Source organism: Anthonomus grandis, chromosome 16, assembly GCF_022605725.1.
Source record: "Anthonomus grandis grandis chromosome 16, icAntGran1.3, whole genome shotgun sequence".
In the NCBI taxonomy this organism is placed as follows: domain Eukaryota; kingdom Metazoa; phylum Arthropoda; class Insecta; order Coleoptera; family Curculionidae; genus Anthonomus; species Anthonomus grandis.
In genome coordinates, this window is record NC_065561.1 from 21572850 (window position 1) to 21600537 (window position 27688).

Consider the following 27688-nt stretch of genomic DNA (forward strand, 5'->3'; position numbering starts at 1 on the left):
AGAATTTCGAATTAGATGAATGCTGAATATCTAGATTATATTAAGCAAAATAAAGTAGTTTTCGAGATACAAAGTATTTAAAACACTTGCAACCTAAATGTTGTAATTTACGCTTTCTACAAAAGTTCAAAATTAAGATTAGTATTACAACATATACACAATTAACATGAGCCAAAAGTAAAAAATAATTTACATAACAGGAGAATACTGTAAGACAAACGACTTTTCACCAATAAAAATCTCTGTATCCAATATGGTACTACAATAATAATCCTCTCCTGCAATAATTAAATAATATGATTAATTATTATAATCGACGGAGAGGCCGTGGCGGTACCGGTTGGGTTCCATGGTCTCCGATTTCAGTTGCAACTTGCAGTTTGCACGTTAAACAGTTTATTCGAAAGGAGAACGTTGATCGTTACTCGTTGCGTACTGCAAAAATTGTGACATAACATTCGACAACATTGTTTTGGGTATTTTTGTTTATCGTAAACTAGGTCAAACCGTTCGTTGGTAAGCGATTTCGATAATCTTATTGTTATGACATTGGATGCGTGTGTTAGGAATAAAGAGCTAATTCTCTGATTTTATTTTCGAGTACTACTAAGTGTATTTATAATTGAAATTATTATGTAGAAGTTTTTGCAACTTGGACCTAAAAAGTAAATAGCTCTTTATTTCCAACAGTATAGGAAATTCACAAAAATTCACAAATTTGTTCTTTACCTATCTAATAAATTTTTAATAGATTGAAAAGAATCTTTAATAACTTAGTTATATAATTAGAAGTTATGTCAAGATTTACAGTATTTTATTTTCTAAGTTTTGATAAAAATTAAATACTAAAAGAAAAACAAATAAGTCTAAGTGCCATAAAGATATTAAAGAAATATAATTCCTGTATTTGATTACTATAGAGGAAAAATCTAAATTTATTCATAAACTGTTGAAGCAAGTTTGTTTTACTTTACTATTATTATAAAAATTTTACGCATATAATATAATGGAGATATATTGTTCCCAAGCAATACACGATAGTTAAATAAACGTTTATTTTTGGTTTAGGTGCACCAGATGTCCAGTTTTGCTATAAAAATCTTAGTAATATGAATAAGTTGAGGAATTATATTATGTTTATGTTATTCACCTTTAACAAGAAGGTTTATTGCATGTTAATTATATACGTCGGCTATACGTATTTTTCTAAGAATATTAAGATAACGATTTGTTTTGATTAGTAATAGGCTTGTTATTAAGTTACTGTCACCGATCGGCGGTACGGCCGTCCATTAATTATTTTTATTCAGAGTCTGGGTTCATGTTGATTTTTAGTGAAGTTTATTTAGAAATAAAATAAAGGACATGACTCAATATCTTTTAAGAGATATCGGGAGAGTGGAACGTAGCCGGGAATGAATGCTTGAAGAAGCATGAAGGAACAGAAAAGGCAATCTTTTGAGAGAACTGATGATAGATAGACCGGCTTCGGATCACTAGTTCTTTTATTTTATTCGCGGCGGTACGTTAGCTTACTCGTTTATTTAGTATTATTGTGTGTAATTCGTGTTTATTTGTCAATATAGTAATTAAGTGTGTGTTTTCACAAATTACGAGTTTTACTTATAACGAACATGTCCGCCGAAAATAATAATACTGACTCTCCGACATATACAATTATTATTTCATAAAAGTTAAACGTTTTAGTATGGTTTATTGTATACTCTTTAAAGACGTTTATAAAATACGTTTAATGGAATGAGATTTTTCTTTTTAATTTCCAGATGTGTTTTATGCATCAGGGGGCATTTTTCGACGAACAAAAAAAATTTACCAATGGCGTCCATAAAGGATTTATCGTAAATATTATTTAATAAAAAAAAGTACACCACTGCATTTTTCTAAAATAAATTTTATTTTTTAAACCCTTGTTTAGTTTTTGGGTAAATTTGTATTCCTGAGTTGACTTGAATGCCTTGTGTAAGCAAAAACGTATATGATATACGTATTTTCTATAGTTCAATAAATATACCTTGACCATATACGGTTAATAAAAATACCAATAGTTTAATTTAAAAATTGTATTTTTGGACCTAGATAATGAACAGTTATCTAAAACCAAAGAAAAAAAACTGAATTTTCACTTTCGAGACATAAAATAGGGTCTTTTCATGTTTTACTCGAAAACCTTAAGGTTATGTGAGAAAAGTATAGATACAAAAATTATAGATTTTTTAACGCCTATAATATTCTTAAATAGAATTTTTTTCTCAGGCAAATATTTTCTGCAAAAAAACACTTTTTCATTAACCCTATCCCTTACCCCCCCCACCCACCCCACACAATTGACCAGTAAGAAATTCTTTTAAAAAATCATTGTTTTCCAAAATGATACGTATGAATAAGAGCTGGTTTCTTCACTAATATCTAATCTAATAACACAGTTTGTTGATTTAAATTTGATATAATTATATATTAATAAATATTTAATACAAAAACAGTGCTATTAGATTGGATATTATGGACCAAAAACGGTGATTTTTCAAAAGAATTTCTTACTGGTAAGTTGTGTGGGGTGGGTGGGGGGCTAAGAGTTGTGTTAATGAAAAACAAGATTTTTGCAAAAAATATAAATTCAATATTTAATTTAATAGTACTGTTTATTTAGTATTAAAACAGCGTTATTAGATTGGATAATATAGACGAAAAACAGTGATTTTTCACAAAAATTTGAGGTGTAAAAGTGATTTCTATGAATTTCTATTGATTATTAATCAACGCCTAAAAACTGACTGATTCCCAGTTAATTTCTACGTGATTTCTATGCAATTTTAAGGCAACGCTATATATTATATATTAATTCTTATTTACAGGCATTAATAAGAATCAATATTAATTATATGAACCCCTTGCATAATTTTTTAAGGTAATTTCCATTAATTATCGATCAATTTTTAAAGATTCATAATTGATTATCTCTCGTATATAGGGTGTCCCAACAGTCAACGATAAGCTGAAAAAGGGCAATAGACCAGGTGCTCAGGCATTCATAAAAAAACCGAAAAAAATTGACACCCCCTGTTGATCTTTTTAGTACTGTGGCTACAAATTTTTGAATTTCTTAACAATTTTTTTTTTAATGTAACCCGAAATAACCTTTCGATAAATTACAAAACTAAATTTAAACACAACTGTTCACATTTTTACGAAATTATTAGATTTTTGCGCAACTTGTGTTGAAAATTGTGTCTTTTGACCATCATTTCCCAAATTTAACTAACTATCCTGGAAAAGAAAATTACTTGACTGCTTGGCCTGAAAGTTGAATCTTTGACCATGAACGTTAATTTTGCTGCATCAAGTTCTATTAAACCTTGACGCATGGCAAATATTTTGATTTTGGCATGAGTGCCGTTGCGTGTATTAAAAAAATTAATTTTTATCCACGTCAGCTTCTCTTCTATTTCCTTGTCTACGCAAATGTATACACGCTGTGTTAATTAATGCCATGATGTACCTTGTAAATTATCATTATGTAATGCGCAGAACGCTATGATGAAATTCTGCACATCTACGAAATATAGCCAATGTTAAATTTACGATCAGCTTGGACTTTTAAAAAGATAGTAAGTACAAAAGTACTTGTTAAAAGTTTACTCTTTCAATACCTCAAAATTGAGTTCGGCGCCTTCAGTTCTTGCCTTCTTGACGGTAAAAGTGACAATGTTGACATTTGAAAATAGGCGAAAGACAGTAATAAAATGTCACATCCTTTGATGTGAGTTTGCGCATTGAAAATTCAATTTTATGCGTTAAATTTTGAGTATTTTAGGTTATTAGAAGAATCGCTCTTACACTTCAATCTTCTTAGCTTGGATAATAACTCGTGTGATTTCAAAAGTTGGCGTATCTAATCTAGATTTCAAAATGATAAGACACTTGCTAGATTATTGCTTCAATAGGTGTGTATTTTTATTTTTTTTAGTACATAGTCAAATGTACGCCACTACACTAAGCTAATTTTACAGTCAAATTAAATGAAATAAAAGATTATTTAAGTCGCAACAAATGTTCAAATTGTCTGCCTCCATTCCTGATACGACGTTTTAAATTGGATTAGTGCACACTTTTTCTTCATTTTAATTTCTCACTTTTTGTTAATTATTGTTCCCGTAAAGTAGGCAAATTTAAAGAATTTGTTGTAATTCTAATAAAGTTTTGTTTCATTTACTTTGATTTTTGTTCCATTATTTATTTTGACTATAAAATTAACTTAGCTTAGAGCAGTGGCGTACATTTGACTATGTACAAAAAAAAAATAAAAATACACACCTATTGAAGCAATAATCTAGCAAGTATCTTATCATTTTGAAATCTAGATTAAATACGCCAACTTTTGAAATCACTTGCCAAACAGGGAAGTAATTTTTTTCCCCAGAACAGTCAGTTAAATTTGGGAAATAGTGGTCAAAAGATACAATTTTCAACACTAGTTGTCAATTTATTTCGGTTTTTCTATGAATGCCTATAGTTTTAAAAGTACTCAAGATAGATTTTTTTTAGTATTTTTTGTGAATCCCTGAGCACCTGGTCTATTGCCCTCTTTCAGCTTATCGTTGACTTTTGGGACACCCTGTATATGCAATTTCATTTGTCAATATACTTTCAAAAAAAGTGAAGAAGGCATTTTTCATTTTTGGAGGGGGGTAGAATAAGGAATATGATATAAATATTTGCGAAAGACCTTTTCTAGCCTGTATAAATGACCAATTAATTATTACATAATTATATTTTCTTCAGTTTTTCTAATATAATCCTTACAAGCTCTATTAATCGAACGGTTTGGTAGATTGCTGTAAAAAATATCGCAATACATGTTTGTATCGGAACATTTATTCATCAAGGTAAGGGTCTGATCTAAAGATATGGAGAATATGTCCCTCGATATCTTCAATACATGAACTTAAAGTTACTAAATATTTAAGAAACTCACATTGTTACTAAATTCAATTAAAGAAAGATTATTTTTTTATTGCTTACTGATATAATTAAAAGATTTAAACATTACTTGCTTAATTGAAAATTTTTAAAGAGACCAAATATTAATTTCTATGTAAATACTTGACTATTTCTACGTTAATTAAAAAACGTGATGTTATAATCGTAATTGCAAGGAATACAGCTTTTTATGGTAAGCAAATAGTTATTACGCTAAATTATTGATAATTAGTATATGGCTATTAAACAATTATTTTTTTTAAGGAGAATATAAAATATGTTACAAGGTGCTATAATATATTATATATTACTGTATCGCAACAAAGAATAGTGGGGACAATTTTCAGGTCATCAAAATAATGTTTTAGGAATATTCAGTACAAATATTATTTTACCTAATGATCATACTATATAAAATGACGAATTTCCGAGGTAAATTAACAAAATACGTAATTATTAGTAGACCCTTTACACTTCCTGAACATCATCTATATTAGCAGAATTTAATAAATAATGACCAATTGTTTAGATTTATTCACTGGTAATTTATTTAACTAAAACTGGATTGTAAGGAGTATTTAGAATTTTAGTAATAGATGGAGATCTTTTACTGTTTAGGTGAAAAAGAAAAGGTTTTCTTCAAAGAGTATCAAACAATTCGTTGACAAAAATTACCTATATAGATTTCAAAATGGGGAAGTTGTTGAACGTATATGTTTTTTTGTGATGTTCTGTATCTGATAATGGCTGTTTACAAAACGAAATGCATAATACATTTAACTAAATGACCTACATGTATTTTTTCTTGCATAAGGATAAAGACTTGACCCCATTTTGAAATCTCTATATTGACATTCTCCTACAAAATATGAACTTCTGTTTGACTATATAATTACCCAAATTTTAAGAATAGAAATAAAAATATTATTAAAATAAAAAAATATCATTTGCTAGAATTAAGCTTGCTAGAAGCTGCTTTGTATTTTTTTTATTATGATTTTTAGTGAAAATGCCCCTGGACACAGACGTATTGTACAAATTGGACTTGAAGGACCCACCTGAACAACTTATGAAGTGGGCCGAGGAAAATATACGAGAAAATCCTGATACAAAATGTCTGATCATTGAAGATTTTAGGGATATGATTTATGGTAAGAATTATAAAGTACACATGTAGGATGTAATAGGCTATTAGGTTTATAACAGTTTGTTCTATTCTATTATATGCTTATTTGATTCATTCTAATTGAAAGTTGTGGAGCCCTTTTTAGGGCTGTAAAATCGAAAATAAGAGAGTTATGGGTGTTTGATAGTGACCAAGATATTTTCAATAAATCTCATCAACATTTATGTTTAGAAGAGCGTTTTGTGTCTGCTGATTCAGTTTCAAGTTAATTCAAGTGGAATTTTTAAAAATATTGTTGTTTTTAGGTAGCGGTGGCCAAAAAAGGTGCCCTTAAAGTGAAAAATTCAAAAAACTAATTAAGATTTTTTTATTGAATAAGGTAATTTATATTTTGAAAAAAGTTATGCCAAAAATCACGGTTAGAACGAATTATTTGTCAGTTGTAAGGTATGAAAACTCAATTTCAACTTCCAGGATGACTAATTCCGAACATCATTGCTTGTATGAGTTAATGAATAATATTAACAGTGTTTAATGCCAGAATTGGATATATTAACCCTTGAAATCACTATTTAGATTTTTTTTTGATAATTTTTACATAAAAATCATGTTTAGAATAAATAATTTTTCATACTTAAGGTATGAAAGGATGAAAAAACTTAATCTCAACTTCCAGGACTAGGAAGTCTTAAAATCACTACTTAGATAAAAATTATAAGTCAATAAATAACATTAACAATGTTTTATGTTGCAATATATAATAATAATAATAATAATAATAATAATAATAATAATAATAATAATAATAATGATAAGAACTTTATTTGTAAATACACATTTCAGATTACAGATTGACAAATTGAATTAAAAAAATTAAAGTGAATATTCAACTAGGCGAGGTTCAGATTATAAGTCTAGCAACTGTTCAACTATAAAAACGTTGGAAATCACTGCTGAGATTTTTTTTGAAATTTTTCAGCATAAAAATCACAGTTAAGATAAATATTTTATCACTTTTAAGATATGAAAGGATCAGAAAGCTTAAACTCAACTGCCAGGACGACGAAGTCTTAAAATCGTTGTTCGTGTAAGTCTATAAATATTATTAACAGTGTTTTATGCTAGGATTGGATATATTAACCTTTGAAATCACTATTAAGATTCTTTTTGAAAATTTTTACATAAAAATCACTGTTAGAATAAATATATTATTAATTTTAAACAACGAAAAATAAAAAAAAATAAATATTAGCTTCCAGCAAGATAAAGTCTTAAAATCACTACTGAGATAAAAATTGTATAAGTCAATAAATAATATTTTATGCAAAGCTTGAATATATAGACCTTGAAAATCACTGCTGAGATTTTCTGGATATCTTTTTTGAAATCAGAGTTCAGGTAAATATCTTATCAGTTTCAAGGTATAAAAACATGAGAAAACTCAATTTCAACTTCGAGGACTTAGAAGTCTTAAAATCACTACTGAGATAAAAATTGTATAAATCAATAAATAATATCGACAGTGTTTTATACTAGGCTTTAATATATAAACGTTGGAAATCACTACTGAGATTTCCTTGTTACACACAAAATCACAGTCAAGATAAAAATTGTAACAGTTTTAAGGTATGAAAGGATCAAAAAGCTTAATCTCAACTGCCAGGATGACGAAGTTTTAAAATCACTACTGAGATAAAGAATATAAGTCAATAAATAATATTAACAATGTTTTATTCTAAGCTTGAATATATAATAAAAATAATAATAATAATAATAATAGAGACTTTATTTGTACATTCACGTTTCAGATTACCGAATGACAAATCAAAAAAAAAGTGAATTTTTACAAAGGCGACGTTCAGTTTGTCAAATTATAAATCTAACCACTGTTCAACTATATAATCGTTAAAAATCTCTGCTGGGATTTTTTGATATCTTTCAGTAAAAAATCACAGTTAAGGTATGAAAGGATGAAAAAGCCTAATTTTAACTTCCAAGAAGACGAATTCTTACAATTACTGCTTGTATAAATCAATAAATAATATTCACAGTGTTTTATGCTAGGATTGCATATATAAACCTTTGAAATCACTATTAGGATTCTTTTTGATAATTCTTACATAAAAATCACAGTTAGAATAAATAAAATTATTATTATATTTAAAGTACGAAAAATAAAAAAAATTACGGTTAACTTCCAGGAAGACGAAGGCTTAAAATCACTACTGAGACAAGAATTGTATAAGTGAATAAATAATAAAAACATTATTTTATGCTAAGCTTAAATATATAAACCTTGAAAATCACTGCTGAGATTTTCTCGATACCTTTCAGCAAAAAATCACAGTTCAGGTAAATATTTTATCAATTTCAAGGTATAAAAAGATGAGAAAACTCAATTTTAACTTTCAGGACTCGGAAGTCTTAAAATCACTACTGAGATAAAAATTGTATAAATCAATAAATAATATCGACAGTGTTTTATACTAGGCTTTAATATATATACGTCGGAAATCACTACTAAGATTTCCTTGATACACACAAAATCACAGTCAAGATAAAAACCGTTTTAAGGTATGAAAGGATCAAAAAGCTTAATCTCAACTGCCAGGACGACGAAGTCTTAAAATCACTACTGAGATAAGAATTGTATAAGTCAATAAATAATATTAACAATATTTTATGAAAAAATCTTGAAAATCACTGCTGTGATTTTCTTGATACCTTTCCGCAAAAAATCAGAGTTCAGGCAAATATTTTATCAGTTTCAAGGAAAACTCAATTTTAACTTCCAGAACTCCGAAGTCTTAAAATCACTACTATATATTTATTAACAGTGTTTCATACTTTAATATATAAACGTTGGAAATCTCTACTGAGATTTTCTTGATACATACAAAATCACAGTTTTAAGTAAGGTATGAAAGGATGAAAAACTTTAATTTCAACTTCCAGGACGACGAATTCTTAAAATCACTGCTTGTATAAGTCAACAAATAAAATTAACAATATTTTATGCTAAACTTAATATAAAAACCTTAAAAATCAATAGTGAGATTTTGTCGATGCCTTTCAGCAAAAAAATCACAATTCAGATAAATATTTTATTAGTTTCAAGGTATAAATAGATGAGAAGACTCAATTTCAACTTTTAGGACGATAAAGTCCTAAAATCACTGCTTTTATAAGTCAATAAATAATATTAACAGTGTTTTATGCCAGAATTGGATATTTGAACCTTTGAAATCACTATTGAGATTTTTTTTTGATAATTATTAGATAAAAATCACCATTAGAATAAACCATTTATCAGTTTCAAGATGTGAAAGGATGAAAAAATTTAATTTCAACTTCCAGCACTCGGAAGTCTCAAAATCACTACTGAGACAAGAATTGTATAAGTGAATAAATAATAAAAACATTACTTTATGCTAAGCTTAAATATATAAACCTTGAAAATCACTGCTGAGATTTTCTCGATACCTTTCAGCAAAAAATTACGGTTCAGGTAAATATTTTATCATTTTTAAGGTATAAAAAGATAAGAAAACTCAATTTTAACTTTCAGGACTCGAAAGTCTTGAAATCACTGCTCAATAAATAATATCAACAGTGTTGTATGCTAGGATTGAACATGTAAGCATTTGAAATCATTATTGAGACTTTTTTGCTAATTTTTACATAAAAATCACGGTTAGAATAAATAACTTATCAATTTCAAAATCTGAAAAATAAAAAAAACTTAATCTCCAATTTCAGGACGACAAAGTCTTAAAATCATTGCTGAGATAAAAATTCCATAAGTCAATGAATCATATTAACAGTGTTTTATACTAGGCTTCAATATATAAACGTTGGAAATCACTACTGAGATTTCCTTGATACATACAAAATCACAGTCAAGATAAATATTGTATCAGTTTCAACTAAGGTATGAAAGGATGAAAAAATTTAATTTCAACTTCCAGGACGACGTCTAGTCTTAAAATCATTGCTTGTATGAGTCAATGAATTATATGAACAAAGTTTTATGCCAGAATTTGATATATTAACCTTTAAAATCAATATTGAGATTTTTTTTTCAATAATTATTAGATAAAAATCTCGGTTAGAATAAATCATTTATCAGTTTCATGATATGAAAGGACGAAAAAATTCAATTTCAACTTCCAGGTTTCGGAAGTCTTAAAATCACTACTGAGATAAAAATCGTATAAATCAATAAATAATATCGATAGTGTTTTATGCTAAGATTGAACATGTAAACATTTGGAATCATTATTGAGACTTTTTTTCCTAATTTTTACATAAAAATCACGGTTAGAATAAATAATTTATTAGCTTCAAAATCTGTAAAATAAAGAAACTTAATCTCAACTTTCAGGATGACAAAGTCTTAAAATCATTGCTGAGATAAAAATTCCATAAGTCAATGAATCATATTAACAGTGTTTTATACTAGGCTTCAATATATAAACGTTGGAAATCACTACTGAGATTTCCTTGATACATACAAAATCACAGTCAAGATAAATATTGTATCAGTTTCAACTAAGGTATGAAAGGATGAAAAAATTTAATTTCAACTTCCAGGACGACGTCTAGTCTTAAAATCATTGCTTGTATGAGTCAATGAATTATATGAACAAAGTTTTATGCCAGAATTTGATATATTAACCTTTGAAATCACTATTGAGTAATAATTTATCAGCTTCAAAATCTGAAAAATAAAGAAACTTAATCTCAACTTCCAGGATGACAAAGTCTTAAAATCACTGCTGAGATAAAAATTCCATAAGTCAATGAATAAAATTAACAGTGTTTTATACTAGGCTTTAATATATATCTCTCTCCCCGGATGGCTTTTAGGCGAAAAGTCGAGGGAGCAGTTCAAATATTCGCGGAATTTCATTTTAAAAAATCCGATATCGGTTTGATGGGGAATTATGATCGGGTTGCTTCTTTCCATTATTGATACTTTATCAATTCGATTAGTTTGGACAGTTGAAATTGACGTTCGGTGTAGTAGTCTCTTTTTATTTAAAAGGAAGGATTTCAAGAGTCACGTTTCATTGAATTGTCTTTGATAGTTTCGGTTAAAATGTATTTTTAAACGTTTTATTCTACGTATCAGTATTGCTCAAAGAATTAGTAATGGATTAACAATATCTTACATCAAAAATCAACTTTACTTGATACAAGAAATTGGATTCTTTATTCTTATTTATTAGAATGTAAAAGAATTATTTAGAGTTGCTAATGAATGAGTAACAACAAAAAAAGTTGGCACTGTAATGCGGCTAATGTTAAGACAGAATGGGGACAAATTGGTTGTCTAGCTCATACGATAAATTTAATTATTGTATAAATTGTATAAAGTGCTCTAGATTTTAATTATGTTATAGATTTTAATTAATATATTAACGTTGAAAATCACTACTGAGATTTTCTTTATACACATAAAATCACAGTCAAGATAAATATGGTATCAGTTTCAAGTAAGATATGAAAGGATGAAATGCTTAATCTCAACTGCCAGGACGACGAAGTCTTAAAATCACTACTGAGATAAAGAATATAAATCAATAAATAATAATAATATTAATCGTAATAATAATAATAATAATAATAATAACAGAGACTTTATTTGTACATTCACATTTCAGGTTACAGAATCAGAAATCAAAAAAAAAGTGAATATTTACAAAGGTTGTTAGATTATGAATCTAACAAGTGTTCAACTATTCAACTATATTAGAAATCACTGCTGAGACAACATCAAAAACGTTGGAAATCACTGCTGAGATTTTCTTGATACACACAAAATCACAGTTAAGATAAATATTGTATCAGTGTCAAGGTATGAAAGGAACAAAAAGCTTAATCTCAACTGCCAGGACGACGAAATCAAATCACTACCTATATGTGTCAAAAAAATATTAACAGTGTTTTATGCTAAGATTGGATATGGAAATCCTTAAAATCACTATTGACACTTTTTTTTTGACAATTTTTACATAAAAATCACAGTTAGAATGAATAATTTCTGAGTTTCCAGGACGACGAAGTCCTAAAATCACTACTTATATGTGTCAAAAAAATGTGAACAGTGTTTTATGCTAGGATTGGATATACAGGGTGTTCTATAAAGAAATCTAAATTAGATTAGAGGATTTGAAAAATATCTTTTATTTGATGAAAAAACAGTGGCGTACCATTTTTTTAAGAGTTCCCTAAGTTCTAATCAGCATTATTGCTACTGGTACAATTTAAAAAATAGTACTAGATCCATAGAAAGTACCTGCTAATTTTCAGAAAAATGTTTACAGGGATGTCAAATTTATCGTGAAAAATATGATCTTTGCTAAAAGTTTTTTATCACCCTATACTTAAAAATCTAATGATTTTCGGATAAAATAGAGGTTTATTGCGTAAACTTCTTTTGCGCTTGAGACCCTCTATAAATTATGAAACAGCCTGCATAAACCTTTAAAATCACCGCTGAGATTTTCAAATAAAAATCACAAACCTCAACTTCCAGGACTACGAAGTCTAAAAATCACTGTTGAGGTTAAAATCTCATTTTTCTTCTAGGGGTTTTCTGGATTCATGTTAACAAACTATTAAAAATCACCGCTAAGATTAATTGTTTGTCATTTTTAGGCTGTAATATAGCACTACGAATTTTCTTAGTGATAGTGACTTTACTAAGATTATTTTTCTAAGTTGCACCCATAAATGAGAAAAGAGTCTACCTTATAAAAACTGAACATATAAAATTTGTTGCTCATAGACCCACAAGAACATCAATTATTTTAATTAGCTTTCGGATTTACGGCAAATAAAATAAATAAGTCATAATTTCTTAAAAAAAACTAAAATGAGTTATCACTTGCCTATAAGATTACATACATTCATATTATGAATATATATGATAACAAATATATAAAATATCACACTAATATTCAAGAAAACCTATAAATCTTTATACAAACCTTGAATTAAAGCAGCAGGAAGTCCACAAGACCATAAAAATAATCCTATAATATACGACGGCATCTTTACACATTACAAGCACATCACATAAAAATTCACTAAAAAATTACTTAGGCACTATCACTATGAATGATTATGTACCACTGTTAGTTTATTATAGATAAAAATCTCTATATGGAGGGACTGCTGTTCTAATTAGGAGACGTTTTCAAAACTTTGCTTGAAAAATGCTTCAATTGAATGGGTTTTTAAGTGTTCGGTGTGTTTTTGTAAATTGTTTAATATGTATAATATGTATATTGAAAAGCACTGCTGAGATAAAAGTTTTATCACAAACGAAATTGTCCTTATTTTTGTAGCTTGATGAACCAGATAAATCAGTACCAACATTTTACTGTAAATGATTATAAATAACATAGTGATGGGTTACTGAATTCTTAAAAAACGTTGCTGAAATAAATACTTTAAAGGTTGTAGTAAAACGATAAAATTACCCATTCCAGAAGACTGTGTTTATTGAGCCTAGAATACAGAATATAAAAAACCGAAACTATTAATTGAACTTTTCACGTTGTGTTTCTGAATCCATACATACAATTGAAATTGTTGGCTTTTCAGTATTTTTATATAGTAATTCAATTAAAGGTCGAGGTGAATGCGTCCCACATAGAACCGACGACGCTTTTTTGCTCAGATTCCTAAGGGCCAGGAAATTCAATGTCGAGGCAGCCCACAGATTAGTAAGTGAGACTTTAAACTATATTTAAATTTTCTTAATAGTGACGAAATAGTCCGTACCTGTGAGTCGTAGAGCAGTCTCTCTCCACTTATTTATTAAACATTCAGTTTTTTAAAATTCTTGACCTGTTTTAGACACAGTGGTGTCCATCATCAGGGGTTTCAAATCAAAAGGTTTTAAAATTGGTATTAGATATACGCCCTAGGGTTTGTCAAACAACCCTGGAGGGAGACTGCAGGATTGTAATTTTACCTTATACTTCAATTATAAATTTTTGAATTTTGCAGTTTGTAAACTACTACCGTTTTAAAGAAAACAATCCGGAATTCTTTGACGGTGTTCAACTCAAAAATCTACTGGAAATCGGTTGTGACGATATTATTACCGTACCCCCATACAGGGAACAAACTGGAAGAAGGATCTTACTTTATCGCATGGGTAAGTAATTAATAAACTATATATTAGTAAATGATTATAAAAATGTGATAATTTCAGGTAACTGGGATCCCGAAAAATACACCGTGACCCAACTGTTTCAAGCGACCATGGCCATTTTGGAGTTGGCGATATTAGAGCAGAGAGCTCAGATCCTGGGAGGCATTGGCCTCTTTGACATGTCAAATTTAACGTTTCAGCAGGCTTGTTATATGACGCCCAGTATAGCACATAAAATTATCCAGATATTAGTGGTAAGTAAAAAAAATTCGTAAGTGAAAAAATCAATAATTTCTTCCAGGCATTTGATGTTAATCGAGAAGAGGAAGAAATTAGTAACCTCAACTGCCTGGAATTAATTATTGATTTTTAATAGAGTCAATAATTTCGTCCAGGCAGTTGACGTCATTAATTTTTTCTCCTAATCAATAATTTATTTCGGGCAATTGACATTAATAATTTATTACTCTTTTCAAATGACGTCAAATGCCTGGAAGAAATTATTAAGTTGTTAAAAGAATCAATTCAATAATTTCTTCCAGGCATATGATGCCGTTAATTTCTTTTACTTTTATAGTTGCCTGGAAGTAATTATTGAGTTTTTTAAACAATAAATTCAATAATTTCTTCCAGGCAACTAAGGCCATTAAAGTTAAAGAAATTAATGACATCAACTGCCTGGAATAAATTATTGATTTTTTTTTAACAATAAAGTCAATAATTTCGTCCAGGCAGTTCACGCCATCAATTTTTTCTCCTTTAATGAAATGAGCTGTTTGGAAAAAATAATTGATTTCTCTTAAAGAATAAAAAACTCAATAATTTCTTCCAAGCAATTAACGTCATTAAAGTAAAGTGCTCTCATTCCCTTAGTTCTGCTCGGATCCTGTTATAACCCGGTGTTTTCGTAATCTAGGTGACCCAAATAAGACGCTGGTATACTTAGTTTGATTTCAAAAAAAAATAATTTTTGGTGAAAAAATCGATACGGGGGGGTATACCCGAAAAATGAAAAATTCCAAAGTTTGAAGGTCGATATCTCGGCTTCTATGGGAGCTATCGGGAAAATTTCAATGGTTTTGTCTTAGTTTTGTCGTTCTGAATCCAACGAGACCATCCGCAAGATCGTAGCTCTTTTAATAGCTGAGATATGGCATTTTTGATGCCCATTTTTGGCCTCAAAAACGGACGTCGAAAACGACTTTTTCAGGATTTTCAAAGTGCTCTCATTCCCTTAGTTCTGCTCGGATCCTGTTATAACCCGGTGTTTTCGTAATCTAGGTGACCCAAATAAGACGCTGGTGTACTTAGTTTGATTTCGAAAAAAAATTAATTTTTGGTGAAAAAATTCGATACGGGGGGGTATACCCGAAAAATTAAAAATTCCAAACTTTGAAGGTCGATATCTCGGCTTCTATGGGAGCTATCGGGAAAATTCCAATGGTTTTGTCTTAGTTTCGTCGTTCTGAATCCAACGAGACTATCCGCAAGGTCATAGCTCTTCTAGTAGCTAAGATATGGCATTTTTGATGCCCATTTTTGGCCTCAAAAACGGACGTCGAAAACGACTTTTTCAGGATTTTCAAAGAGCTCTCATTCCCTTAGTTCTGCTCGGATCCTGTTATAACCCGGTGTTTTTGTAATCTAGGTGACCCAAATAAGACGCTGGTGTACTTAGTTTGATTTCGAAAAAAATCAATTTTTGATGAAAAAATTCGATACGGGGGGGTATACCCGAAAAATGAAAAATTCCAAACTTTGAAGGTCGATATCTCGGCTTCTATGGGAGCTATCGGGAAAATTCTAACGGTTTTGTCTTAGTTTCATCGTTCTGAATCCAAAGAGACTATCCACAAGGTCGTAGCTCTACTAATAGCTGAGATATGGCATTTTTGATGCCCATTTTTGGCCTCAAAAACAGACGTCGAAAATGACTTTTTCAGGATTTTCAAAGTGCTCTCATTCCCTTAGTTCTGCTCGGATCCTGTTATAACCCGGTGTTTTCGTAATCTAGGTGACCCAAATAAGACGCTGGTATACTTAGTTTAATTTCGACAAAAATCAATTTTTGGTGAAAAAATTCGATACGGGGGAGTATACCCGAAAAATGAAAAATTCCAAAGTTTGAAGGTCGATATCTCGGCTTCTGTGGGAGCTATCGGGAAAATTCCAACGGTTTTGTCTTAGTTTCGTCGTTCTGAATCCAACGAGACCATCCGCAAGGTCGTAACTCTTCTAATAGCTGAGATATGGCATTTTTGATGCCCATTTTTGGCCTCAAAAATGGACGTCGAAAACGACTTTTTCAGGATTTTCAAAGTGCTCTCATTCCCTTAGTTCTGCTTGGATCCTGTTATAACCCGGTGTTTTCGTAATCTAGGTGACCCAAATAAGACGCTGGTGTACTTAGTTTGATTATGAAAAAAATCAATTTTTGGTGAAAAAAATCGATACGGGGGGGTATACCCGAAAAATGAAAAATTTCAAACTTTGAAAGTCGATATCTCGGCTTCTATGGGGGGTATCGGGAAAATTCCAACGGTTTTGTCTTAGTTTTGTCGTTCTGAATCCAACGAGACCATCCGCAAGGTCGTAGCTTTACTAATAGCTGAGATATGGCATTTTTGATGCCCATTTTTGGCCTTAAAAACGGACGTCGAAAACGACTTTTTCAGGATTTTCAAAGTGCTCTCATTCCCTTAATTCTGCTCGGATCCTGTTATAACCCGGTGTTTTTGTAATCTAGGTGACCCAAATAAGACGCTGGTGTACTTAGTTTGATTTCGAAAAAAATCAATTTTTGGTGAAAAAATTCGATACGGGGGGGTATACCCGAAAAATGAAAAATTCCAAAGTTTGAAGGTCGATATCTCGGCTTCTATGGGAGCTATCGGGAAAATTCCAACGGTTTTGTCTTAGTTTCGTCGTTCTGAATCCAACGAGACCATCCGCAAGGTCGTAGCTTTACTAATAGCTGAGATATGGCATTTTTGATGCCCATTTTTGGCCTCAAAAACGGACGTCGAAAACGACTTTTTCAGGATTTTCAAAGTGCTCTCATTCCCTTAATTCTGCTCGGATCCTGTTATAACCCGGTGTTTTTGTAATCTAGGTGACCCAAATAAGACGCTGGTGTACTTAGTTTGATTTCGAAAAAAATCAATTTTTGGTGAAAAAATTTGATACGGGGGGGTATACCCGAAAAATGAAAAATTCCAAAGTTTGAAGGTCGATATCTCGGCTTCTATGGGAGCTATCGGGAAAATTCCAACGGTTTTGTCTTAGTTTTATCGTTCTGAATCCAACGAGACCATCCGCAAGGTCATAGCTTTACTAATAGCTGAGATATGGCATTTTTGATGCCCATTTTTGGCCTCAAAAACGGCGTCAAAAAAGTGACTTTTTCAGGATTTTCAAAGTGCTCTCATTCCCTTAGTTCGGCTCGGATCCTGTTATAACCCGGTGTTTTCGTAATCATTAAAGTAAAGTAAAGAAATCAACGATATCAACGACATCAACTGCCTGGAAGAAGCGATTGAATTTATACTTTTAATAAATCAATAATTTCTTTCAGGCAGTTGGCGTTATGAAACTCTTCTTCGTTAATGACGTTAATTGCCTGGAAGAAATTATTGATTTTATTGTTTTTAAAAAAATCAATGATTTTGATCCAGGCAGTTGACGTCATTCAAAAAAAAAAAAGAAATTAATGACGTCAACTGCCTGGACGAAATTCAAAATTCTATATCTCAAAAACTACTTGGAATATTCTCATAAAATAAAAAGCATAGCATTTAAAAGAACATTCTTTATAAATGTTTCTTATGGTACAAATAAGTACAATGAATAGTTTCAGAATTAACGGGTGTTTGAACATCTAGGTGAATGACCTTTTAGTGAAGTCGTGTCATATCCAAAATTTTATATAGACGCCTCAAACTGACGTCTTAAAAATCGCTTTGAATGCCTGCAAGAAACTTAAAATTACTTCAAAGACCTTAAAAGACATTTTTCTGGAATTCTGGAACATACGCGTTATAGGTACTCTAAAAAATTGCCTTCATCTTATTCCAGGCGTTGAAAGCCATTTTAAATTTATCAATAGGACTTAAATCCGGTAGGATTATCACGATTTATTACGTCCAGGTATTTGAAAACATCTTGTCGGACTTGCATTGTCTTATTTATTTATTGTAACACGACGTTTCGGTTGGTAAGTATCTCCAACCGTTATCAAGTGTAAACGGTTGGAAATACTTACCAACCGAAACGTCGTGTTACAATAAATAAATAAGACAATGCAAGTCCGACAAGATGTTTTCACTGTACCATTGTCTACCACCTTCAAAAACGTCCAGGTATTTGTTATTTATTCCAGGCACTTCTTTGTAATTTATTAGTTGATTAAAATATAAAAGTAGCATTAAGAAACCAATGAATCTCTCAATACTATATGCAAGGCAAAATGCTTCAACCCATATTTCTCATATTTAAAGCAATTTTGACCCTTAAATATGACATTGAAATTGAAATATTCAAATTTTCAGACATCATTCCCAATGAAAATTCACGCGATCCACATCGTGTTCCAGCCCTACATTTTCGACATCGTTTATCGAGTATTTCAACCGTTCCTCACCGGTACAATGAAGGACAAGTTATACCTTCATGGAGAAGATATGGAGAGTCTGCATAAATATATTGACCCGAAACATTTACCAGAAAAGTAAATTATTAAATATTGAATTTAAATCTGTATCAACGATTGATTTTATTTATTTATTAATGCAGATATGGCGGAAGACATCCGGACTACGCCTACGGACCTTGGATCGAGGATTTTTTGAAAAACGAAGAAATCAAGAACGAATTGCGATCGTTGGGTTATACGGTCGACGAATTAGAATATGAAGAATATTTAAGTGATAGTGATAAGTCCGAGGGGTCATCGTGTGTATCTGATTAGAGCATTTGTTGTTTATGTATTATAAGTGATATAGATTTAAATGTACAGGGTGTCTCAAATTCGAGGGTAAGAAACCGTAAGAGTTCCGGGGTCGGTTAAATGGAGACAAAGTTGCGCCAATTAAAGAGATATCAGCCAACTAAAAACAGTTTTTTATTGCCGCTTTGACGCAAAAAAAAAATAATTCCGACGTTTCGTTTTTCTTTTCGATCATCATCAACTTTATTTTTTCTTATGGGCGTCATTATTGGATTTTCTCATTTTTTAAAAAGTATTTTTATCTGCCTTTAAAATGAGGCATCGCACTTGCATGTCCGATTACCCCTTCCAGTACTTCCCATAAGGACTGCATGAGTGCAAACGAGAAAGATATATCAATGGGATTACAAAATAAATTCGATACAGGGGGGTATACCCGAAAAATGAAAAATTCCAAACTTTGAAGGTCGATATCTCGGCTTCTATGGGGGGTATCGGGAAAATTCCAACGGTTTTGTCTTAGTTTCGTCGTTCTAAATCCAACGAGACCATCCGCAAGGTCGTAGCTCCACTAATAGCTGAGATATGGCATTTTTGATGCCCATTTTTGGCCTCAAAAACGGACGTCGAAAACGACTTTTTCAGGATTTTCAAAGTGCTCTCTTTCCCTTAGTTCTGCTCGGATCCTCTTATAACCCGGTGTTTTCGTAATCTAGGTGACCCAAATAAGACGCTGGTATACTTGGTTTGATTTCGACAAAAATCAATTTTTGGTGAAAAAATTCGATACGGGGGGGTATACCCGAAAAATGAAAAAATCCAAACTTTGAAGGTCGATATCTCGGCTTCTATGGGAGCTATCGGGAAAATTCCAACGGTTTTGTCTTAGTTTCGTCGTTCTAAATCCAACGAGGCCATCCGCAAGGTCGTAGCTCCACTAATAGCTGAGATATGGCATTTTTGATGCCCATTTTTGGCCTCAAAAACGGACGTCGAAAACGACTTTTTCAGGATTTTCAAAGTGCTCTCTTTCCCTTAGTTCTGCTCGGATCCTCTTATAACCCGGTGTTTTCGTAATCTAGGTGACCCAAATAAGACGCTGGTATACTTGGTTTGATTTCGACAAAAATCAATTTTTGGTGAAAAAATTCGATACGGGGGGGTATACCCGAAAAATGAAAAAATCCAAACTTTGAAGGTCGATATCTCGGCTTCTATGGGAGCTATCGGGAAAATTCCAACGGTTTTGTCTTAGTTTCGTCGTTCTAAATCCAACGAGGCCATCCGCAAGGTCGTAGCTCCACTAATAGCTGAGATATGGCATTTTTGATGCCCATTTTTGGCCTCAAAAACGGACGTCGAAAACGACTTTTTCAGGATTTTCAAAGTGCTCTCTTTCCCTTAGTTCTGCTCGGATCCTCTTATAACCCGGTGTTTTCGTAATCTAGGTGACCCAAATAAGACGCTGGTATACTTGGTTTGATTTCGACAAAAATCAATTTTTGGTGAAAAAATTCGATACGGGGGGGTATACCCGAAAAATGAAAAAATCCAAACTTTGAAGGTCGATATCTCGGCTTCTATGGGAGCTATCGGGAAAATTCCAACGGTTTTGTCTTAGTTTCGTCGTTCTAAATCCAACGAGGCCATCCGCAAGGTCGTAGCTCCACTAATAGCTGAGATATGGCATTTTTGATGCCCATTTTTGGCCTCAAAAACGGACGTCGAAAACGACTTTTTCAGGATTTTCAAAGTGCTCTCTTTCCCTTAGTTCTGCTCGGATCCTCTTATAACCCGGTGTTTTCGTAATCTAGGTGACCCAAATAAGACGCTGGTATACTTGGTTTGATTTCGACAAAAATCAATTTTTGGTGAAAAAATTCGATACGGGGGGGTATACCCGAAAAATGAAAAAATCCAAACTTTGAAGGTCGATATCTCGGCTTCTATGGGAGCTATCGGGAAAATTCCAACGGTTTTGTCTTAGTTTCGTCGTTCTAAATCCAACGAGGCCATCCGCAAGGTCGTAGCTCCACTAATAGCTGAGATATGGCATTTTTGATGCCCATTTTTGGCCTCAAAAACGGACGTCGAAAACGACTTTTTCAGGATTTTCAAAGTGCTCTCTTTCCCTTAGTTCTGCTCGGATCCTCTTATAACCCGGTGTTTTCGTAATCTAGGTGACCCAAATAAGACGCTGGTATACTTGGTTTGATTTCGACAAAAATCAATTTTTGGTGAAAAAATTCGATACGGGGGGGTATACCCGAAAAATGAAAAAATCCAAACTTTGAAGGTCGATATCTCGGCTTCTATGGGAGCTATCGGGAAAATTCCAACGGTTTTGTCTTAGTTTCGTCGTTCTAAATCCAACGAGGCCATCCGCAAGGTCGTAGCTTTTCTAATAGCTGAGATATGGCATTTTTGATGCCCATTTTTGGCCTCAAAAACGGACGTCGAAAACGACTTTTTCAGGATTTTCAAAGTGCTCTCATTCCCTTAGTTCTGCTCCGATCCTGTTATAACCCGGTGTTTTCGTAATCTAGGTGACCCAAATAAGACGCTGGTGTAGTTAGTTTGATTTCGAAAAAAATCAATTTTTGGTGAAAAAATTCGATACGGGGGGGTATACCCGAAAAATGAATAATTCCAAACTTTGAAGATCGATATCTCGGCTTCTATGGGGGGTATCGGGAAAATTCCAACGGTTTTGTCTTAGTTTCATCGTTCTAAATCCAACGAGACCATCCGCAAGGTCGTAGCTCCACTAATAGCTGAGATATGGCATTTTTGATGCCCATTTTTGGCCTCAAAAACGGACGTCGAAAACGACTTTTTCAGGATTTTCAAAGTGCTCTCATTCCCTTAGTTCTGCTCGGATCCTGTTATAACCTGGTGTTTTCGTAATCTAGGTGACCCAAATAAGACACTGGTGTACTTAGTTTGATTTCGAAAAAAAATCAATTTTTGGTGAAAAAATTCGATACGGGGGGGTATACCCGAAAAATGAAAAAGTCCAAACTTTGAAGGTCGATATCTCGGCTTCTATGGGAGCTATTGGGAAAATTCCAACGGTTTTTTCTTAGTTTCGTCATTCTAAATCCAACGAGACCATCCGCAAGGTCGTAGCTCTTCTAATAGCTGAGATATGGCATTTTTGATGCCCATTTTTGGCCTCAAAAACGGACGTCGAAAACGACTTTTTCAGGATTTTCAAAGTGCTCTCATTCCCTTAGTTCTGCTCCGATCCTGTTATAACCCGGTGTTTTCGTAATCTAGGTGACCCAAATAAGACGCTGGTGTATTTAGTTTGATTTCGAAAAAAATCAATTTTTGGTGAAAAAATTCGATACGGGGGGGTATACCCGAAAAATGAAAAATTCCAAACTTTGAAGGTCGATATCTCGGCTTCTATGGGGGGTATCGGGAAAATTCCAACGGTTTTGTCTTAGTTTCGTCGTTCTAAATCCAACGAGACCATCCGCAAGGTCTTAGCTCTTCTAATAGCTGAGATATGGCATTTTTGATGCCAATTTTTGGCCTCAAAAACGGACGTCGAAAACGACTTTTTCAGGATTTTCAAAGTGCTCTCATTCCCTTAGTTCTGCTCGGATCCTGTTATAACCTGGTGTTTTCGTAATCTAGGTGACCCAAATAAGACACTGGTGTACTTAGTTTGATTTCGAAAAAAAATCAATTTTTGGTGAAAAAATTCGATACGGGGGGGTATACCCGAAAAATGAAAAAACCCAAACTTTGAAGGTCGATATCTCGGCTTCTATGGGAGTTATCGGAAAAATTCCAACGGTTTTGTCTTAGTTTCGTCGTTCTAAATCCAACGAGACCATCCGCAAGGTCGTAGCTTTTCTAATAGCTGAGATATGGCATTTTTGATGCCCATTTTTGGCCTCAAAAACGGACGTCGAAAACGACTTTTTCAGGATTTTCAAAGTGCTCTCATTCCCTTAGTTCTGCTCGGATCCTCTTATAACCCGGTGTTTTCGTAATCTAGGTGACCCAAATAAGACGCTGGTATACTTGGTTTGATTTCGAAAAAAATCAATTTTTGGTGAAAAAATTCGATACGGGGGGGTATACCCGAAAAATGAAAAAACCCAAACTTTGAAGGTCGATATCTCGGCTTCTATGGGAGTTATCGGAAAAATTCCAACGGTTGTGTCTTAGTTTCGTCGTTCTAAATCCAACGAGACCATCCGCAAGGTCGTAGCTCTTCTAATAGCTGAGATATGGCATTTTTGATGCCCATTTTTGGCCTCAAAAACGGACGTCGAAAACGACTTTTTCAGGATTTTCAAAGTGCTCTCTTTCCCTTAGTTCTGCTCGGATCCTCTTATAACCCGGTGTTTTCGTAATCTAGGTGACCCAAATAAGACGCTGGTATACTTGGTTTGATTTCGACAAAAATCAATTTTTGGTGAAAAAATTCGATACGGGGGGGTATACCCGAAAAATGAAAAAATCCAAACTTTGAAGGTCGATATCTCGGCTTCTATGGGAGTTATCGGGAAAATTCCAACGGTTTTGTCTTAGTTTCGTCGTTCTAAATCCAACGAGGCCATCCGCAAGGTCGTAGCTTTTCTAATAGCTGAGATATGGCATTTTTGATGCCCATTTTTGGCCTCAAAAACGGACGTCGAAAACGACTTTTTCTGGATTTTCAAAGTGCTCTCATTCCCTTAGTTCTGCTCCGATCCTGTTATAACCCGGTGTTTTCGTAATCTAGGTGACCCAAATAAGACGCTGGTGTAGTTAGTTTGATTTCGAAAAAAATCAATTTTTGGTGAAAAAATTCGATACGGGGGGGTATACCCGAAAAATGAATAATTCCAAACTTTGAAGATCGATATCTCGGCTTCTATGGGGGGTATCGGGAAAATTCCAACGGTTTTGTCTTAGTTTCGTCGTTCTAAATCCAACGAGACTATCCGCAAGGTCGTAGCTCCACTAATAGCTGAGATATGGCATTTTTGATGCCCATTTTTGGCCTCAAAAACGGACGTCGAAAACGACTTTTTCTGGATTTTCAAAGTGCTCTCATTCCCTTAGTTCTGCTCCGATCCTGTTATAACCCGGTGTTTTCGTAATCTAGGTGACCCAAATAAGACGCTGGTGTAGTTAGTTTGATTTCGAAAAAAATCAATTTTTGGTGAAAAAATTCGATACGGGGGGGTATACCCGAAAAATGAATAATTCCAAACTTTGAAGATCGATATCTCGGCTTCTATGGGGGGTATCGGGAAAATTCCAACGGTTTTGTCTTAGTTTCGTCGTTCTAAATCCAACGAGACCATCCGCAAGGTCGTAGCTTTTCTAATAGCTGAGATATGGCATTTTTGATGCCCATTTTTGGCCTCAAAAACGGACGTCGAAAACGACTTTTTCAGGATTTTCAAAGTGCTCTCATTCCCTTAGTTCTGCTCGGATCCTCTTATAACCCGGTGTTTTCGTAATCTAGGTGACCCAAATAAGACGCTGGTATACTTGGTTTGATTTCGAAAAAAATCAATTTTTGGTGAAAAAATTCGATACGGGGGGGTATACCCGAAAAATGAATAATTCCAAACTTTGAAGATCGATATCTCGGCTTCTATGGGGGGTATCGGGAAAATTCCAACGGTTTTGTCTTAGTTTCGTCGTTCTAAATCCAACGAGACTATCCGCAAGGTCGTAGCTCCACTAATAGCTGAGATATGGCATTTTTGATGCCCATTTTTGGCCTCAAAAACGGACGTCGAAAACGACTTTTTCTGGATTTTCAAAGTGCTCTCATTCCCTTAGTTCTGCTCCGATCCTGTTATAACCCGGTGTTTTCGTAATCTAGGTGACCCAAATAAGACGCTGGTGTAGTTAGTTTGATTTCGAAAAAAATCAATTTTTGGTGAAAAAATTCGATACGGGGGGGTATACCCGAAAAATGAATAATTCCAAACTTTGAAGATCGATATCTCGGCTTCTATGGGGGGTATCGGGAAAATTCCAACGGTTTTGTCTTAGTTTCGTCGTTCTAAATCCAACGAGACTATCCGCAAGGTCGTAGCTCCACTAATAGCTGAGATATGGCATTTTTGATGCCCATTTTTGGCCTCAAAAACGGACGTCGAAAACGACTTTATCAGGATTTTCAAAGTGCTCTCATTCCCTTAGTTCTGCTCGGATCCTGTTATAACCCGGTGTTTTCGTAATCTAGGTGACCCAAATAAGACGCTGGTGTATTTAGTTTAATCTCGAAAAAAATCAATTTTTGGTGAAAAAATTCGATACGGGGGGGTATACCCGAAATATGAAAAATTCCAAACTTTGAAGGTCGATATCTCGGCTTCTATGGGAGCTATCGGGAAAATTCCAACGGTTTTGTCTTAGTTTCGTCGTTTTAAATCCAACGAGACTATCCGCAAGGTGGTAGCTCTTCTAATAGCTGAGATATGGCATTTTTGATGCCCATTTTTGGCCTCAAAAACGGACGTCGAAAACGACTTTTTCAGGATTTTCAAAGTGCTCTCATTCCCTTAGTTCTGCTGGGATCCTGTTATAACCCGGTGTTTTCGTAATCTAGGTGACCCAAATAAGACCCTGATTACCAAATAAATTGATTTAAAAATAAACGGATTCAATGAAAATTTATTCTTTCCTAACCTAATATTTTGATTTTTTTAAAATTACATGACAAAATCACATTAGCCGGGAGTTTTTATGAGTGAAAATGTGCATAATTTAATGTGATACGAGGCACGATCTTATATCTATCATTACAGTTAAACATTTATTAGCCTAATCAAATGGTAGAAAATAGGGGAAAGTTTCGGTGTAGTTTTGAAATTTTCTTTATACAGTAGAGCCTTGATAATCCGGACATGCGTTACTCCGGATGCTCCAGTAGTCCGAACACGAATTTTGCCGCTATTATGTACGTTATAGTCCGGATTCGCTTGTACGCGATAATCCGGATGGCGCCGTTTTCAGCCTTTTTGCAGGCTTTCACAAGTTTAAAGTCGACACTTATTGCTTCCTGTCCTTCCTACACCAATTCTGGGTAATATGGCTCCAATACGAAAGCATAAAACATTATCTTTAAAACAAAAGCTTGATATATTGAACAGATTAGAACGTGGCGTGAGTGGATACGATGTAGGCACATCCACAATTTCGGATTCTGCGGTTCCTCTTCAACTGATAAAATCTTGGTACCTGAAACTCGAAAACCTGATACGCCAATTGCTTTATTAAGGGTGCTATTTAAACCCAGTCCACCTCTTCGGCTTACCAACAGTCAACCAGTCAATTCCAGCCACTACGGTCTCACCCTTTTTCGAGATGCTTTCAGCCAAAGCACTCGAAGATGTTCCAGATGAGGAGTACCTTCTAGGGCTGCTCCTAGAGCGGGGATGTCTATCATGCTGCTGAGGCTGACCGTCTATTCGAGAACGCCTGCCGCGAGCCACCCTATCGTCTTCCACCCTCGACCCAACGCCTTCTTTACTAAAAGAGCCTCGATGACGATGACGTACCAGGGCTCTTTTTTTCTTTTAAATATCTGAGACCAAATTGGTAACGAAAAATCCCCATTGGATAGAGTTTTTATAAGGGAAAATGTGCATAACTTAATGTGATATGAGGCACCTTTTTTTATTAATAATTAAATATTTAAGAATAAATGAAAACCCAAACAATGTGGGATAAAATAAAATATTCGTGCATAATTTAATGCGATATGAGGCACGTCTTTCTCGCTTGCACTCATGGAGTTCTTACGGGAAGACTAGAGGGAGTAATCGGACATGCAAGTGAGATGCGTCATTTTAAAGGCAAATAAAAATACTTTTTAAAAATGAGAAGTTGATGATGATCGAAAAAAAATGAAACGTCGGATTAATTTTTTTTTGCGTCATGTTATAGGACATAAAAAGTGGCAATGAAAAACTGTTTTTAGTTTGCCGATATCTATTTAAATAAAGTCGGTAGCAGGTAAAAACGATTTTGACAAATTTCGGTTTTTTTTGTTGGATATCTCCGGAAGTATCCGGAATTTTAGAATTTTTTAAACGTCATTTTATTAAGCCCCAAATTGTGCAACTTTTTCTCCATATAACCGACCTTGTAACTCTTATGGTTTCCGAGATCCCAATTTACGAATAAAACTCAAAGTATTTTTACATTGCGTTTTTATTCTACCAACTATCATAGCAAAATTGGTAAGTATGAATTAATTTTTTATTCCTTAGCAAGAAACAGAGTCACTCTCAAGGTCTCAAGCAGAAAGACCAACATCTGAATCTACCAAGCTGCCAATGATATCCTTTGTTAATCATTGCTTGCGTTGGATGATTCATTTTTTGTCATTTATCAATCTTTTCAACCGATCCTTTGTTTACTACACCGTGTACATTAATTGCACTGCCGCCTTGTATCGCGCTTATACATTGTTGTTCAA

At 33.2% G+C, this 27688-nt stretch overlaps 1 protein-coding gene across 38 annotated transcripts; it reads left to right on the forward strand.

Moving 5' to 3' along the window:
- The first annotated feature begins 349 nt into the window (after nt 1-349).
- Nucleotides 350-27410, forward strand: LOC126745820 (clavesin-2-like). Of its 38 annotated transcripts, none has more exons than XR_007663689.1 (8): nt 350-516; nt 6003-6149; nt 13766-13860; nt 14147-14297; nt 14355-14548; nt 18842-19020; nt 19086-24558; nt 24925-27410. XR_007663689.1 is itself a non-coding variant. In XM_050453839.1 (7 exons), exons 2-7 carry the CDS (start codon nt 6008-6010, stop codon nt 19258-19260), a joined length of 936 nt encoding a protein of 311 aa, XP_050309796.1. In that variant the 5' UTR covers nt 350-516; nt 6003-6007; the 3' UTR covers nt 19261-27410. The 38 variants fall into 38 exon arrangements, 1 of the variants encoding a protein (XP_050309796.1); XR_007663700.1 differs by having other exon boundaries at nt 19086-23826; nt 24559-27410; XR_007663708.1 differs by having other exon boundaries at nt 19086-23733; nt 25564-27410.
- Nucleotides 27411-27688: the final 278 nt, after the last annotated feature.